At 35.9% G+C, this 15,603-nt stretch overlaps 1 protein-coding gene and 1 pseudogene across 1 annotated transcript in view; one reads left to right on the forward strand and one right to left on the reverse strand.

Moving 5' to 3' along the window:
- LOC107601608 (ceramide kinase-like protein) overlaps positions 1–2,791 on the forward strand; it is a 59,896-nt pseudogene extending 57,105 nt beyond the window's left edge.
- A 480-nt stretch (positions 2,792–3,271) lies between these two features.
- Positions 3,272–15,603, reverse strand: part of LOC107601621 (integrin alpha-4-like) — a 35,350-nt gene continuing 23,018 nt past the window's right edge. The window contains exons 16-28 of the mRNA XM_016293871.1: positions 12,031–12,183; positions 11,832–11,908; positions 9,029–9,173; positions 8,790–8,888; positions 8,627–8,703; positions 7,563–7,652; positions 7,379–7,466; positions 7,176–7,283; positions 5,930–6,055; positions 5,722–5,847; positions 5,497–5,595; positions 5,286–5,405; positions 3,272–4,714 (exon numbers count right to left, since the gene is read on the reverse strand). Coding sequence (XP_016149357.1) covers positions 4,628–4,714; positions 5,286–5,405; positions 5,497–5,595; positions 5,722–5,847; positions 5,930–6,055; positions 7,176–7,283; positions 7,379–7,466; positions 7,563–7,652; positions 8,627–8,703; positions 8,790–8,888; positions 9,029–9,173; positions 11,832–11,908; positions 12,031–12,183 — 1,395 coding nt within the window. The 3' untranslated portion in view covers positions 3,272–4,627. The remainder of the gene's footprint in view (positions 4,715–5,285; positions 5,406–5,496; positions 5,596–5,721; positions 5,848–5,929; positions 6,056–7,175; positions 7,284–7,378; positions 7,467–7,562; positions 7,653–8,626; positions 8,704–8,789; positions 8,889–9,028; positions 9,174–11,831; positions 11,909–12,030; positions 12,184–15,603) is intronic.

Consider the following 15,603-nt stretch of genomic DNA (forward strand, 5'->3'; position numbering starts at 1 on the left):
TATAAAAGCTTTGACTTATCAATTAAACTTCCAACATTTTAAATGATCAGAAATTCAAAGAGCCTTGGCCTTCCGTATAGCTAAATATGGCACTGGTTAAACCAATTGGATTAACTGGATTCAATCATTTCCTTTTTTTTTTCTTTACAAACTACTTTTAATGCTACTTACTTTTACATATATAATATTATATATTCCATCTGGACCTGTTTATACCTTGAAGCTCCCATTTACATTTTCCACTGACGTGAAGATATGGAACAGTCCAAGTGTGAGCTACATCTATTTATAGACCTGTGGTAAAACAGAAGAGAAACTGGTTTTATTAAGTAAACAATTCTCATTTCCATATGAAAAAAGTGTGGGCTTATTATAATGTTGAACTGGCTTTCTGGTCATAATGCTTGCCACAGACTCCCCATACACAACAGGCACATAAGTAATAGTTTTATTAACAAATAAATAACAAAATAAACATGGATAATCTCTTTCTGTCTACCACATGTTGAACAATGGCAGTATGGCACTGATAGCTGTTGGAAACCTCCAGGTCAGAGTTCACCAAGCACTTGAAGAGATACAACAGCACAAACAACCAGGTGAGCTCACCTGCCTACCGAGGGAACTTACTGAACTCACATCAGCCAGAAAAATCCAGGAAATCCAGCCCACGCAAATGGAGTTAACAACCTCCCCAGCTTAAGCAGAATTAGCATACTGTCAAGTCAAATTAGTCGCTGATTGTCAGCTTCCCACAAAATACTTTTCAGGCTAATACAGATTAGCCTATTTTAGAGATCGTCTCGTCCTTTTTCTTAAGCAATTCAATCTAGAGCTGTTTGTTAACCCACATTCTTTAAATAATCTGTGTTTAAATAATAGGTTGGCGTTGACCTACTGCTTCATGCTCTTCACTCTCGTGTGAGATGTCATTGTGCCGCAGAGTAAAGAGATGTCAATTTCAGGGTTTCTGTGCTGTACTATTGGGCCTTTATTGCCCATTTTAAAAGAGCTTGTGTGTGTTCACCTCATTTACATGTAGGAGCCAAGTGTATTTGAACTGTGGTTGAATCTGGACAAAAAAAATAAAATTAGTCTATTTTTAAAACGTGCAAAAAATAAATAAAAAATAAAAACATTCTCATTTCAGTACTGTGAAAAAATCATATGTATTATTTACATTTTTAAATATTTTATATATCATGGTAGTGTTTTTTAAACAATTTAAACATGAGTTGAAAATTCGTTGTATTAAATTAATGTATATCAGCATTGGGAATTAAAAAAGTCAAAAAGGGGAAAAACTCAAATATAAAACGTAATTTACTTTCACTTTAAGGTGCATTATGGTAATGAGAAAATGTGCTTAATTATATGCTTAGCTATATATACACATATACATGAGAACAATTCCATTCTCTCTCCTTTTCTCTATAACAATGCATGAATTTATCTAATTAAGAATTTGATAGATGTACCTGGTTATCTGAATAAAAGGATATATGATATAATGGAATGAAAGTCCAGTCCTGGCCTGGTTTTGTATCCAGGTTCACTCCAGGTCACACAAACTGGACTGAGGTGAGCCAATGAGGATCAGCTGTTTATCACTGCCTCCTTGTGGTCCTAAAGTAAACTACAGCCTCAAATATGACCAATTCACAAACTAAACCATGCAAGACAATAAAATAATGCAATACAGTAAAAAGTACTGTAATGCATCAAGTAGAATCTAATACACTCATCTTCGACAATAATGGGATATATATATATATATAATTTTTTTCTCTCTCTTAAGGTTTGGTAATTGCCAAAAACATTAAATGAGAGATTCTTCTTTATCCTTCTGCAGTTTGGATTCTCGTTTATTGAGACACACACCGTAAAGGCTGTGAAGCTGCGGCCACACTCTCAGGGAAGTTGTGCTGACGATGTCTCAGAAGAGAACGAGGAGTGTGATTCAAAAACAATGCCCATCATCTCCTCTGAACGAACATACCCCTGGAACATTGACGGAGATCTCTTGGAGGTCCCATCTGAACTCCTGATCCGGTAAAATGTCAATCCTCACAACTGTTGTGATGTACAGCAGTAATCCATTAGAGGCCTTGTATTGCAGTGATGTCATAAAAGACAAATATTCAATGTTATAGAAGGACCAAAGCATCCTAAAAGTATTATAAGACTAGCCCTAGTCAGAATTTTCCACTTTATAACACTGAATAAGTCGCATCCCTATTTATTTGCAAAACAGTAGTCAAGATAGCCTCTGTATAATTGCACTAGTTGAACTTCAGATGACCTGTGTAAGCACAGACCGTGTTGTTTGAAGACACTACAAACACTTTATGAGCGGCACTTGATTAAAAAAAATCTCAATGCATCTTCTTAAAGCTGCAGAATGAGTGACAGAAGAATAAACAGAACAGTGTGAGCTTCTGAGAAAAAAGGGAGGGACGTGTGCGTATATCAGATAAATCCTTGTAATGTTTAAATGTCCTGACAGCTCTGTTTATTTTCCAGAGTTCACCCGAAGCTCCTCACACTCTTTGGAGCAGACATGGAGGAGGCGCCGGTTAAATGCAGCTGTATCTGAATACACACAATCACATTAAAGAGAGACTGTGCTAGATAGTAGGGCTATGAGAAACTGCACAATGCAAAGCTTTAACATGTACATAGAACATTTTATGACAGAGCAAAAACATATGACACATAAAACATTCCAGTGCATAAGAATTTAAATTAAACCAAAGTCATTTTTTTAACAACAATTTGTATATTTTTTAAAGACAGGAAATAAAATGAAAACATTAAATTATTAAAAATTCTGATTTTTTTTCCCCTGAACAGTGGAGACTTTTTTTGGACTTTGCATCTTTTATATTAAAAGCACTGACAAGCACCCATGTGGTTTCCCAAATTTTAAGATTATATCCAACATTTTTAGCATTGATTCTTTGATTCATACATCAACACTTATGAGCAGGCCCAAGCAAAACCAGCTTTTTTGTACTGATTTTGTGAATAATGGATTTGTAAAATAAAAAAAAAATATATATATAAATGTTTTATAAAAATATATAACTTAGAAGTTATTTATAAAATGTTTAATTCATTAATTAAACAATAAAAATGTAAAATAAGATTTTATTCATAAAATGTATATTAATTATTATTTTTTATTTAGTTTAGAATTTTGTTGTCTGTTTGAATGTTTAGGATTTTTTTATTCACAAAATGTTTTAACTTTCATTTCTTATGACAGCTGTAAAAAAAAATTATTCTGCATATGATGACATATTTGACATGATAATCAGGTTTGGGCAATTCAATTTAATTGAAAATACAAAAACTAATTGTCTCTGTAATTTTATAGAATTTTTGGTTTGTGTTTGAGTGAACACTTTTAGCTTCAGCTTAGTTTTCATTCAAAAACTCAATTTTTTATTTATCGAATCAATTTATCAGTGCTAGTTTTTTTTTATAAATGTTTTCATTTATAACCTTAAATATAACTTTTAGAGCTTTCTGCATGTGCAGATTCAGTATGGGCCTGCATATGAGTGAGAGGTGATGGTGCGTTGTGTATTTGTGGATTTTATGTCCTATAAATGAACACACACTCTTAAGCAATGGCTGGGAGCCAGACACATGCCAATCCTGTCACTGTTCTGTAGTGCAGTATCGACACAACAGCAGCCTCCTTTGCCCCGTTTCCATGGCACCCAGCCAGAGCACACAGTAGACACTCGCTCCTTCCATCTGGCGTCTCCGTTAAACTTCTAACTATTGAACTCAGCAGCGAGAGCTTGGGAGGAGAGAGAATGCGTGTCATTTCCTCCGTTTTTTGCAAGGAGAACCGATACCGCAGTGATGCAAAGGTGTGAAAACTGCAGCAATGTTCTGCTTCGGAAAGGGTGATGGAAAGTGCCAGAAAATCCTGTGTCACTCCTGTGGAGGGTATACTAACTTGCAGGCGTAAAAGAGCGAGTCTCTCTTCGGATATACACAGGAATAACCTTAGTAAGAAAAGCTACAGCAGTGCGATTTCTCCTCTACAGCAGTCCATTAGCCAATATGTTGTTCAGTGATCATAGGCTCCGTTCCAAAACCTAGTGAGCTGCCTTGCAGTCTACAATCTAAATAGGCAGCTGTTAAGGCAGAATCCAAACTCAAATAGCACCTTATAAATTGTATTCGTGGTACTGCCTTAAAATTTGGCCACGCTTCCTACCTTTAGAAACCGCCTCCACACTTTAGAAAAAATGCTGCCTAAAAAAAATTGCTCACTAGGTTTTGGAACAGAGCCGTAACTTTCTGTAGCAACAATACATTCTGAATCCTTTTCTCCCTTGGCATGACAGTCCCGGAGCGATTCATTGAGCACATGTAGTTTGTTCCATACTCTAAAGTGCATTGGCTTCATCCTGCTGACAGAAAATGCAGAGTCTTTTGACAGTTTTTGTACTCTTCATCGCTTTGCGATAAATGTTCTCAGCCATTACGGTTAATGGCCATAGGTTATCATGAGTCCAGCTCTTGATGTCGACAGAGCATTAGTTTAGTTTAGTCATGGTTTGTCTCTTCCATTCTGATTGGTTTTGTATTTGGTGTAAATCCCATATTATGACACACTTTCTGTCTTAGGTACATAGTCCCAACTGTCCCGGTCAAACTTCTCCTCCTTCAACTTCCGCTCAAAGAATCCAAGCTAATAAAAGCAAGAGAATGTATGATTGTCAATAAGCAAAAGTACATCTCAGTTTCAAACCCAACAAGCCTTGTTATGAAGATTTGATTTATTTGCTTTGTAGGGTACTAACTGATATGTTGTATGAATGACTGTTAGATCTTAATTAACAACCCTATACAATTGTGCTGGTTTACAAAAGTCCACCAGAAATCAGTTTCTTAATACGTTCTTGCATTCAAAAACAGCTGGATGGAGTATGGTGGAATTGGATTTCACATCTGGATTTCAAAATGTGTTTTTAAAAATGAAACTTGATATATAAAATTGCAACACTCAATAAAAGCACTGCTTTGATGGGTTTTCCATCTTTTACCACGGTAAAGCCCGGCATGCTGTTAATAAACCCTCTACGATATACTGTATCTCTAATAAAAAAAAAAAAAAATAATAATAATATCTTTAGATATTTCAGGTCTAGCTTTAGTGAAATCTTATGAAGAATTTCTATGCTCTTAATTCCTATGATTTGATGAGTCTTGCACGAGAATATGACGTTGTCATACTTGAGAAATTGTCATGTGATACATACCTTCCAGAGGGCAAGGACAAGCAGTGCTAAAATGATCAGTCCAACGATCAGACTGGATACTATTAGAAAAATCTGCACAGCCATCACAGGCTTATTGCTGTACAGAGCCTCCAAGAACACCTGAAATATTGCAAACATTCAAGTTCAACAATATTTAGCAAATCCAGCATCTCATCATGTATTCCTGGCATTAGAGGTTCAGACTACTTACTCTAGCAGAAACATCATCCTGTAGTAGGATGGTGTTGGCATTCTTTACTGGTGAAATGAGGTCAATCATGCCTTGTATCATCATGACAGCATGTCTTCCCTATAGGAAATAAACATATTAAAGGTCATGTGTTTTAGTTGTTCTTTTAAATATAAAATTCAGGTAATCCATCTGCCAAACAATGGTTGGTCCATATTATTTTTCTCTTCTCTAACAAATGCTCACTGGACTCATCTGGAGAACCCTAGGGTTGAGCTCCACTTCCATAGTGATGGTAACTTCCTTCCCAACCTCCAAGTCACCAAAGTGACACTCCATCATCCTACAGGTCTTATCTTCAGGACCACAAAACTGCAGAACAACATAGAGTGAGACCTTCTCATAACAATCACACTAAACATACCATAACTCAATACTACGACAATTATTTTACCATTATGCGCTTGCTTTTTGGGGAGAAAAAGAATACAAGTTCTTGAATAATGGAAGCTTCAGGGATGTCACAGTCATCAATAATCTGAACTGTACTGTTCCTCTGGAAGCAATGCCCAAGAGTTGTCTGCAAGACAAAAAACAACTTAAGTTTAAGTAAAGAAAAATATGTGCACATATAGATGCATAGCATATATTATAAGCTAAGTTATAGGCACTGTTAGGAATAGTTTTGTGTGTTTCTTCTGTGAATAAAGCCAGAGATGTCTGGCAGAATGTCTGAACTCAAGCTTTCCATAAAAGGTAAGCAGATTGTGATTTATACTACCAAGCTCCAAAAAGAATAATAAAGCACCATAAATAATATAATAAATCATGAAGTGCTATATCTGTCGTCTTCTGAGGTTGAACAACAGCTCTGTGAAGAACCGATTACATTTAAGCCATTGTCTACTATTAATCTTCCAAATCATGACATGTCTAGTTTTGCAAACTCGACACGTCATGATTTGTCACATGACATGCAAGAACCAATGCAATTTGGCCTCAATGATGTAAAATGTGCCATTAAAACACTAAAGTTAATCTTACACCGCAAATCGCCATCCACTTCATACCATTTTATCCACATTCATTGTTTCAAAAGCAGAAGCACAAACATTCTGCCTAACATCTCATTTTGTGAAACAAAATAAATAAATGGCATGACAGTAAATAAAGACTATTTTAATTTTGGGGTGAACTATTCCTTTAAATACTGTATATAATATACAGTACACCAGTTAAGATTCACTGTAAGGTAAGATTTAAATTTTTTATTTTTTAACAGTCTCTTATGCTCAACAAGATGACATATTATTTGATCAAAGATACAGTGAAAACACTAATATTGTGAAATATTACAATTTAAAATCTTTCTATTTTAATATATTTTAAAATGTAATTTATTCCTGTGATGACAAAGCTACATTATCCAAAAACAAACAAAAACAAGAATCATTTATTATTATTATTAATCAATGTTGAAAATGCAGTTATGCTGGTTAATATTTTTGTTCAGTATTCTTTGATTAATAGAAAGTTAAAAATAATCAAATTTTTTATAGAAATCTTTTTTAACATTATAAATGTCTTTACTGTCACATTTGATAAGTTTAATGTATCCTTGCTGAATAAAAGCATTAATTTAATTCATTCAGAAACAATCTTACTGACCCCAAAGGAATATTTGCATATGTAAACCTCACCTGTAAATCGGTAATCCTGATTAGCTGGTATTTGTATGGCACCAGCATCAGAGGCAAGCTGATCTTTACTCTCGCATCAAGAGCTTTACTAGGACCCATATTTATCATCTGTAAGTTAATAGACATTTTAACAAAACAAACCATGTCAAATGATTCATTAGTGCTTAATGACACTTTTGTCTGACTGATGAGCGCTAAAATACCTTGTACGTATAATTGAACTTCTCAGGATAGCAGTCGACCGGCACAGACTCTTGTTCTCCAATCAGAAATGAAGTCGGGGAGACAAATCTGCAGAGGAGAGACGAAGAGAAGCAACCCGTAATTTGGCCTGCTATTCTTCCGACCTCTATGGATTCAAATTCATAAGCAAAACAGATAACTTACGCGTGAACATTGAGGTCAACTGCATATTTCAAGGGCAGCGTAAGAACGGCCACGTTGTCGTGCTGAAGATCTGTGTTCTCAAAGTTCTCGCTGAAAAACACACATTGGATTGCTTTTACATTCACTACTGAGGAAAGGTAAAAATGCATAAATGCAAGAAAATGGCTCATACAAGGGTGAAGTTAGTTCTGAGAAAAGCATTTATTTGCAGATGTAACCCCTCTCTCCCGGGTCCTCACCGCCACACCTCGTTCTGAGTGGGTCTCCGGCATGGGAGGCGGACGCACTAACAAGGAGGCTAAAGACTGCAGCCACTAGTGTCAGTCGCTAGTGCGTCTCTTGAGATCAGGGGAGTGAGGTTTACCTGCACAGCACCTACCGCTGGCCTCCGTTACACTCACCCCCCTAATCCTCACTCCCATCTGGGTCACGGCACCAATGCAACCCCTCTCTCCCGCGTCCTCACCGCCACACCTCGTTCTGAGTGGGTCTCCGGCATGGGAGGCGGACGCACTAACAAGGAGGCTAAAGACTGCAGCCACTAGTGTCAGTCGCTAGTGCGTCTCTTGAGATCAGGGGAGTGAGGTTTACCTGCACAGCACCTACCGCTGGCTTCCGTTACACAGACACCACTTAGTTTGATATTGTCCTAGCTAATGAAATTCCATGTTAAGTGCAGTGTCCAAATGCTTTTTGGGGTCATTGTATACTTTGAAAAGATCTTTCTATGAGAGGAAATGTTTAATGGGTTTAATTATTGGAGTACAACCCTGATATACCCAGAGATTTCATTATAGGAACTCATTACATAGGCTATGTAGGCATCTTTAGATCCACTGTTTTTCTTGCTTCTAACAGTAACACTGAAAGCACACAAAACCTTTGAGCGTGCTGTTTAATGCTTTTGTTTGTCTTTTGCATTCTGATCTTAATTTACAACCGTAAGCAGTAGCGAGATGCTCTCCACAAATGTTTACATTTGGCTCCAATATCTTTGCATTTGTGTAAACCATCCATTGTAATGAATTCCTCAGATCTGGGGCTGAGATCTCTGGTTCTCTTACCTCGTGGCATTGATGTTAATACTAAGGTTCCCCGCGCTGCTGTTCTGCATCACATCTAGTAAAAAGGTGATGTTGATCTGGAAGAAAGCAAAGAGATGTTTATATTCCAACAAGATATGGTGACAAACAAACTCATTTATCTTCCATTGCTAACGACATTTACCTTTGAGAAAGGAGGGATGTATAAATTCCCAACATTGCAGTCCAGTCCGATGGCCACTTTATTCTCCTCTGCGATTTCACAGCTGATGTATTTATCTTCCTTAAATAATATCACAAATATTAAAGCACATCAAAGGCAATTAAAGGGCATTCAGCAACGCAAAGTGCTAAAAGCTGGCTGTTAGATATCTAAGACAGACCAGAACAAAATGAGGAATTACTGCGACAAAATTAAATTACCTCCAGCACTTTGATGAAATGCAGGTTGCTGGGAAACCTCAGGTAAAGTTTGGGTAGAAAAGCATCATCTCCAATGTTGACCAGTGTGGTGTTTAACATGATGCTTTTTCCGTTACCCAGAGCAAAGTATGGCATGTTCCTGTACCTATTGGGAAAACTGTTATTTTAATATAAATTATTTTTATTTATTTAATTTATTATAAATTAATCAGTTTCTATTAATTTTATAAATAAAGCATTTTAATCCATATTTAATCCATTAATTAGTCAGTATAATTTAGTGCGGATTAACACAGAGTGAAGGAATGTTTCAGAAAATAATAATAATAATAATAATATTTTATTAGGGATTAAACAATTTCAAACACAGAAAATCTTACACTTACACTTAAATATTACACAATATTTTAAAAACTGCCAAATGAAGGAAGAACAATATCAAATAGAAAAAATAATACATGAACAGAATTGTTGTAATTTAGAAAAAGTGTAACTTAAAGTTAGCATTTATATTTATTTATAATTATATTTATATAATTATACCCTGTGAAAGGTATTTGTTTACAAAGCCTTAAAATAATTTGTATTTCTCTAAGATCAGTCTAAATAAAATAAAATCTAAAGTATAAATTTAGCTCACAGGGACAAACCCAGCAATTGGGTTGTTTTGACCCAGCGGTTGGGTTAAATGTTTAACGCAACCTTCTGGGTAGTAACCCAACCGCTGGGTCAAAACAGCCCAATTGCTGGGTTTGTCCCTATTTTACCCAGCACTGGGTTGTATTTAACCCAGCATTTTTTAGAGTGCACATGGTTACATAAATAAAACTACAATTTTAATTGTTAATCAAATCAAATGATGTGTATGACAATTAAATACTAAGCCAAAATGTCACAATCCTTAGCATAAGTTACTAAATTGAACATACAGTGGGTACGGAAAGTATTCAGACCCCCTTAAATTTTTCACTCTTTGTTATATTGCAGCCATTTGCTAAAATCATTTAAGTAAATTTTTTTCCCTCATTAATGTACACACAGCACCCCATATTGACAGAAAAACACAGAATTGTTGACATTTTTGCAGATTTATTAAAAAAGAAAAACTGAAATATCAAGCAAAGGGTCTGAATATTTAGGACCATGTGATATTTCAGTTTTTCTTTTTTAATAAATCTGCAAAAATGTCAACAATTCTGTGTTTTTCTGTCAATATGGGGTGCTGTGTGTACATTAATGAGGAAAAAAAATTAACTTAAATGATTTTAGCAAATGGCTGCAATATAACAAAGAGTGAAAAATTTAAGGGGGTCTGAATACTTTCCGTACCCACTGTATTGTGGTGCAAAAAAAAAAAAAGTCAGTGTCACTGCAACTTTAATCAGTTCCTTGCAATCAATTCCTCTCTATTTCATCTTATTTTAAAAATGTAATTTGAAATAAAGATAAGCACAAATAAAATATTTTTCTGATCAATCAATTAACTAAACTGTCACTTGTGAAAATTGTTTTTAAAACAGTAAAAAATTATTTTAATCGTTTGTTCATTTTAAAATATTTTCAAGACTCATTATTGCAGAATTTAATGGGAAAAAGAGCCAGTATTTTTCCACATGTGTTTGTGTGGCTTGTGCAGTGAGGGCTCAAGCCTGATGTTTTTCATCTAAAGGCACCAGGTGCATCTGAGAGAGTGACAAGACACTCTCCCCCTCACACTCTTTCTCTCTGTCTCTTACACACACACACACACACACACACACACACACACACACAAGCCTTATGAATAATCAGATCATGTATTATCACCAATGGGTGAGGGGGGTCCATAAATTAGTTTGCATACGGCTGCAAACATGATCCAAAATGCTAATGTGCACACTCACACTTTCGCCTCAACTGGGCATGTCCAAGAAACGTGATGCATAAAATGCATCGATATAAAGCTTTGGCTACTGTGCATGCTGGTTTAATGGGTGAATTCATGAGGAGAGCAGATAATCTCTAAAGCCCTCCTGTTAGTCACGAACAACACCAGCACAACTAGAATATTTACTGAGGTCTGTAGTTGCTTACTATGCACTTGAAAAGAAAAACAAGTCAATAAAACTATAATTATTAAAGCTTAAGCTGTTGTATAACCGTACACATTTACAACATATATAAGATTGCTATCAGTTATTCACAAAAATGTTACTCCCTCTGAAGAAATACAGTTGGGTAAATCATCAAAAAAAAATCAATAAAGAAAATTCATGTTGCACATTTTAGGATTGTTAAGATGCTATGCATTGTGACATTATAAATGACATTTGTAACTATAATAAAAATTTTCCTCCCCAATTCTCATTACAACAGTGAAAAAAAATGTAATTAGTAATTATTATAATATATATTATATATATATAACAATTATTTTAATTGTTTTTCTTTTGTCTTTTTCCACGAAAATCAGCATCAATTACATTTAAACTACTTCCATGACATATACATGCAATAATAGTTTTTAAATAATTTAAATAATATTAAATAATGTTTATAATAATTATGTAAATAAATGTAAATAATAATTATTAGTTTACAGTAATCAGAATGACACGTATATATTTTTTTGCATTACAAAGGATTTGGGAGCAAAAAAGTGCATTTTCTAGGAAAATAACATGGCTGCACAAAATCTAAGTGGTCTTAAAACCAGCTTAATTTCATTTATTCATAATATTTTTCCATTTAATTTTGTAGTGTAACATGCAACAATTTCCAAGAGATTCAACCAGTTAGCATAGGTTATGTGTTGATGACTTACTGCGGTAAAACGAAATGAGCAGAAACCTGCAGGTTGGTTGAGCAGTTTTCCCAGGAACAATATCTGGCAAAGATGGTCTACAGAAAGATAGAAAGATTGCAAATCAAGACACATACTGACCTATAATGAGGTTAAAAATGTGGCCACAGAAGCTAACCACAATAACAAAACAAAGATGGAGAAATAGAGAAAACCTGACCTTGTTTTTCACGACATTGGCCTGCTCATCCCTCTGCTGTAGAATGGGTTTGAGAGAAGGCAAGCCCCCTGAGTCCCTCTGTTGCACACGGTGCTCTCCGAGTTCATATTTCACCTCAAAATGGATGGGTGTGAAGATATCCCGGACGTCTTTCTGCACACATGAGAAAAAAAAAACATTTTAACAAGATCTTCTAAAGAAAATGACTGGTGCTTATCAATCCAAACAATTAACCACCACAAATGCTAGGATGTAGTGGGTGGTTGCCAAGGTGTTGCGATATGGTTTCTAAGGGGTTCAGAGTCTCCATTTACCGCTGATTACAGAAGTGGCTTTACTGACAAGATGCGCATTAAATATCGCATGCGATTTATCGTGCAGCCCTAATATATATATACATATACTGTATATATGAGAGAGAGAGAGAGAGAGAGAGAGAGAGAGAGAGACATACAGGAAGGAAATAATTAAATTAATACTTTTAATTCCGAAAGGACATATTAAATTGATCAAAAGAGACAGTAAGAAAAAAAAAAGTGGTTACAAAATAGTTCTATTTAATATTTTTATTTTCTATACATCAAATAAATCAGAAAAAATAAATCACGGTATCCACAAAAATATGAAGCCACACAACCGTTTTCAAAATTGACAATAATTAAGCAGAAAACCAGCTTATTAGTATTATTTCTGAAAGATCATGTGACACTGAATACTGGAGTCATGGCTGCTGAAAAATCAGCTTTGCATCACAGCAATAAATTACATTTTAAAATAAAATAAAATAGAAAACAGATATTTAAAATTATAATAATATTTCACAGTATTACAGTTTTTACAGTATTTCAAATAAATGCAGCCTTGGTGAACATAAAAGACTTTGTTTAAAAACATTTACAAATCTTACCGACTCCATACTTGTGAACAGTAGTGTATGTGATAGAGTTTTTTCAACACTTAATTTTCCTAACCTCAGTGCAGATAATTAATGCAGGTAAGGTTTGCTCTGTCAGCTGTGATGGCTGTCTCTAATTGGGGGCTCAGTGGTTGGGAGTTGTCCTGTGGGGTCTCTCGGGCCTTTATTTAGCTGCAGGGGAGATGTGTGACCGGGCTTTTTGGAAGGCTCTTCCATGGCCAGAGTAAATGAGCTGGACTCCAGCCACAACAACAACCTCTGAGAGACGCTAATTTCTGCAGCAAAGGCGAAACTCAAAGTCAACGCTGTGAACTTGTATCCTTTGCGCACACGCATCTAACGTGTCACCGGCATTTCTAATCTCATGGGTACAACCCAGACAGACAAGTGCTATTTCAAGGAACTTGTAAATGATTTTAGAGCTAACAGTTGTGGTTCACCAGGGTGGTGAAAACAGCCTTTACATGAACATGAGAAAGACTGGGTGTTTCCTTCACACTCAAGGATCATTTCCCTCAAAACAAGAGCTGAAAATATTGCTATGCCTTCCTGTTTAAAAATTCAGGCCTGGTACATTTGCAACTCTCAATAACAAACTAGTATCAAAACAACAGCACTTTATGATTAATATAGTTTTGGGTGGAGAGGTGTTAAATGCAACTTGACTACCACAGAAAACTCAACTCGTTCCTTTGTTTGTAAAACAGGCTAAAATGTAGCAGGATAGTGCACTGCAGTGAAATGAGAAGCTAATATTGTTTGTTATAGCACTATAATTAATTGTATAGCAAATCAACCTTTTGAGGTTGGACTCTTTTTCAAGGTGGAACTTCACTTACATCTCCATTTATGCATTTGGCTGACATTTGATCAAAAACAGCTTACAGTGCATTCAAGGTATACATTTGATCAATTTATGCACTGTTTGGGAGTCGAACCCATTGCGTTGCTAGCACCATGCTGGTTGAGCTACAGGAGCTACAATGTGGATAAAAGCTGCGGCGCCCGGGGAGCAGTTGGGGGTTCGGTGCCTTGCTCAAGGGCACCTCAGTCGTGGTATTGAAGGTGGGAGAGAGGGCTGTACATTCACTCCCCACACCTACAATCCCTGCCAGTACGAGACTCGAACCCACAACCTTTGGGTTACGAGTCCGACTCTCTAACCATTAGGCCACGACTTCCCCATATATGTATATATACAATATATAGGAAAACAGATTCTTCTTGTATTAACAGATATACACTACTGTTCAAATGTTTGGGGTCAGTAAGATTTTCTTTTTTTTTTAAAGAAACTAATAGTTTTATTCAGCAAATTATGCATTAAATGGAACAAAAGTAAAGACATTTATAATGTTACAAAATAATTATATATATAAAAAATGCTGTTCTTTTGAGCTTTCTAATCATCAAAGAGCCCTGAAAAAAATCTATCAGTTTCCACAAAAAAAATATTGAACAGCACAACTGTTTTCAACATTGATTATGATAAGGATTTAAATAAGATAATGATTTCTTGAGCACCAAATCAGCATATCAGAATGATTTCTGAAGGATTATGTGACTGATGCTGAAAATTCAGCTTTGTCATAACAGGAATAAATTAGATTTTAAATTATATAAAAATAGAAAACATTTATTTTAAAATGTAATAATACATTTATATAATAAATGCAGCCTTGGTGAATATAAGATACTTTTTTTTTTTTTCAAAAGATTTAAAAATCTTATAGACCCCAAACTTTAACCTGTAATGTCTCAATTTCAGACACATTTTCTCTAGAATGACAATATCTCTCTCACCAATGTCACCTGCATATTAGCAAGTAGCGACTGACATAAATAAGACTGGCTATTTTTCAAAAAAGAACACTCCATTCAATACACCCACCTCAAACTTTCTGTTTCAATAGTAAACACAACAAAATATAACAGGGGCCGACAAGCTCCTCCATAACTGTTCTAAAACACGGCACAAGGTGTCTGCCACATCTGCTTTGTGTTCCATTCATTACTACTTATTGCTCATTAATTAAGCTCTAAAAATACCTCAAATATAGCAGCCTCCTTGTTTGGGTTTGCCTCTGACAGATAATCACACGTGTTTATGGCCATCGTCTCCATCAGCAGCCATTAATAACAGTGCAGCCATACATAGGCCTCCATTAATTACTGTGTAAAACATGAGCTGGATCAGATGGCCCTGATTACAGGAAGAGACAGAGGGAGAGGTGTCCAGAGGGGCCCCACCAAACACCTGGAACATTCACTCATACTCACAGAGCCATCTATCCGCACTTTATCAACTGTCTACGTCTCTTTCTGTACCGTCCTCCCCCGCACCATCCTGCCTGACTCTTTCGCTTGTTTTCCAGCAGCGACAACCTGCTATCGACTCCAACTAACTATCTGTAAGATCCTCTTTATCATCCCGGCCTCCTGTGCGGAGTCACGCTGTAAACCTAGAGAGAGAGTCACACCACCTGGGCCTGTCAGACAGGCTGATTAACTCGAGCATGAAGAGCAGAGTGACGTGGGCGAATCACAGCTGTTAAGTCCACAGGCTTAAGTCTGAGTCAGCACTTTTAAGTCAATAACGCACAATATGGGCCGATCAAAGAAAATGTTAAGACACATCTGGCTTTTCAGGTGCATTT

Source organism: Sinocyclocheilus grahami, unplaced genomic scaffold (genome assembly GCF_001515645.1).
Source record: "Sinocyclocheilus grahami isolate Dianchi unplaced genomic scaffold, SAMN03320097.WGS_v1.1 scaffold308.1, whole genome shotgun sequence".
Taxonomy (NCBI): domain Eukaryota; kingdom Metazoa; phylum Chordata; class Actinopteri; order Cypriniformes; family Cyprinidae; genus Sinocyclocheilus; species Sinocyclocheilus grahami.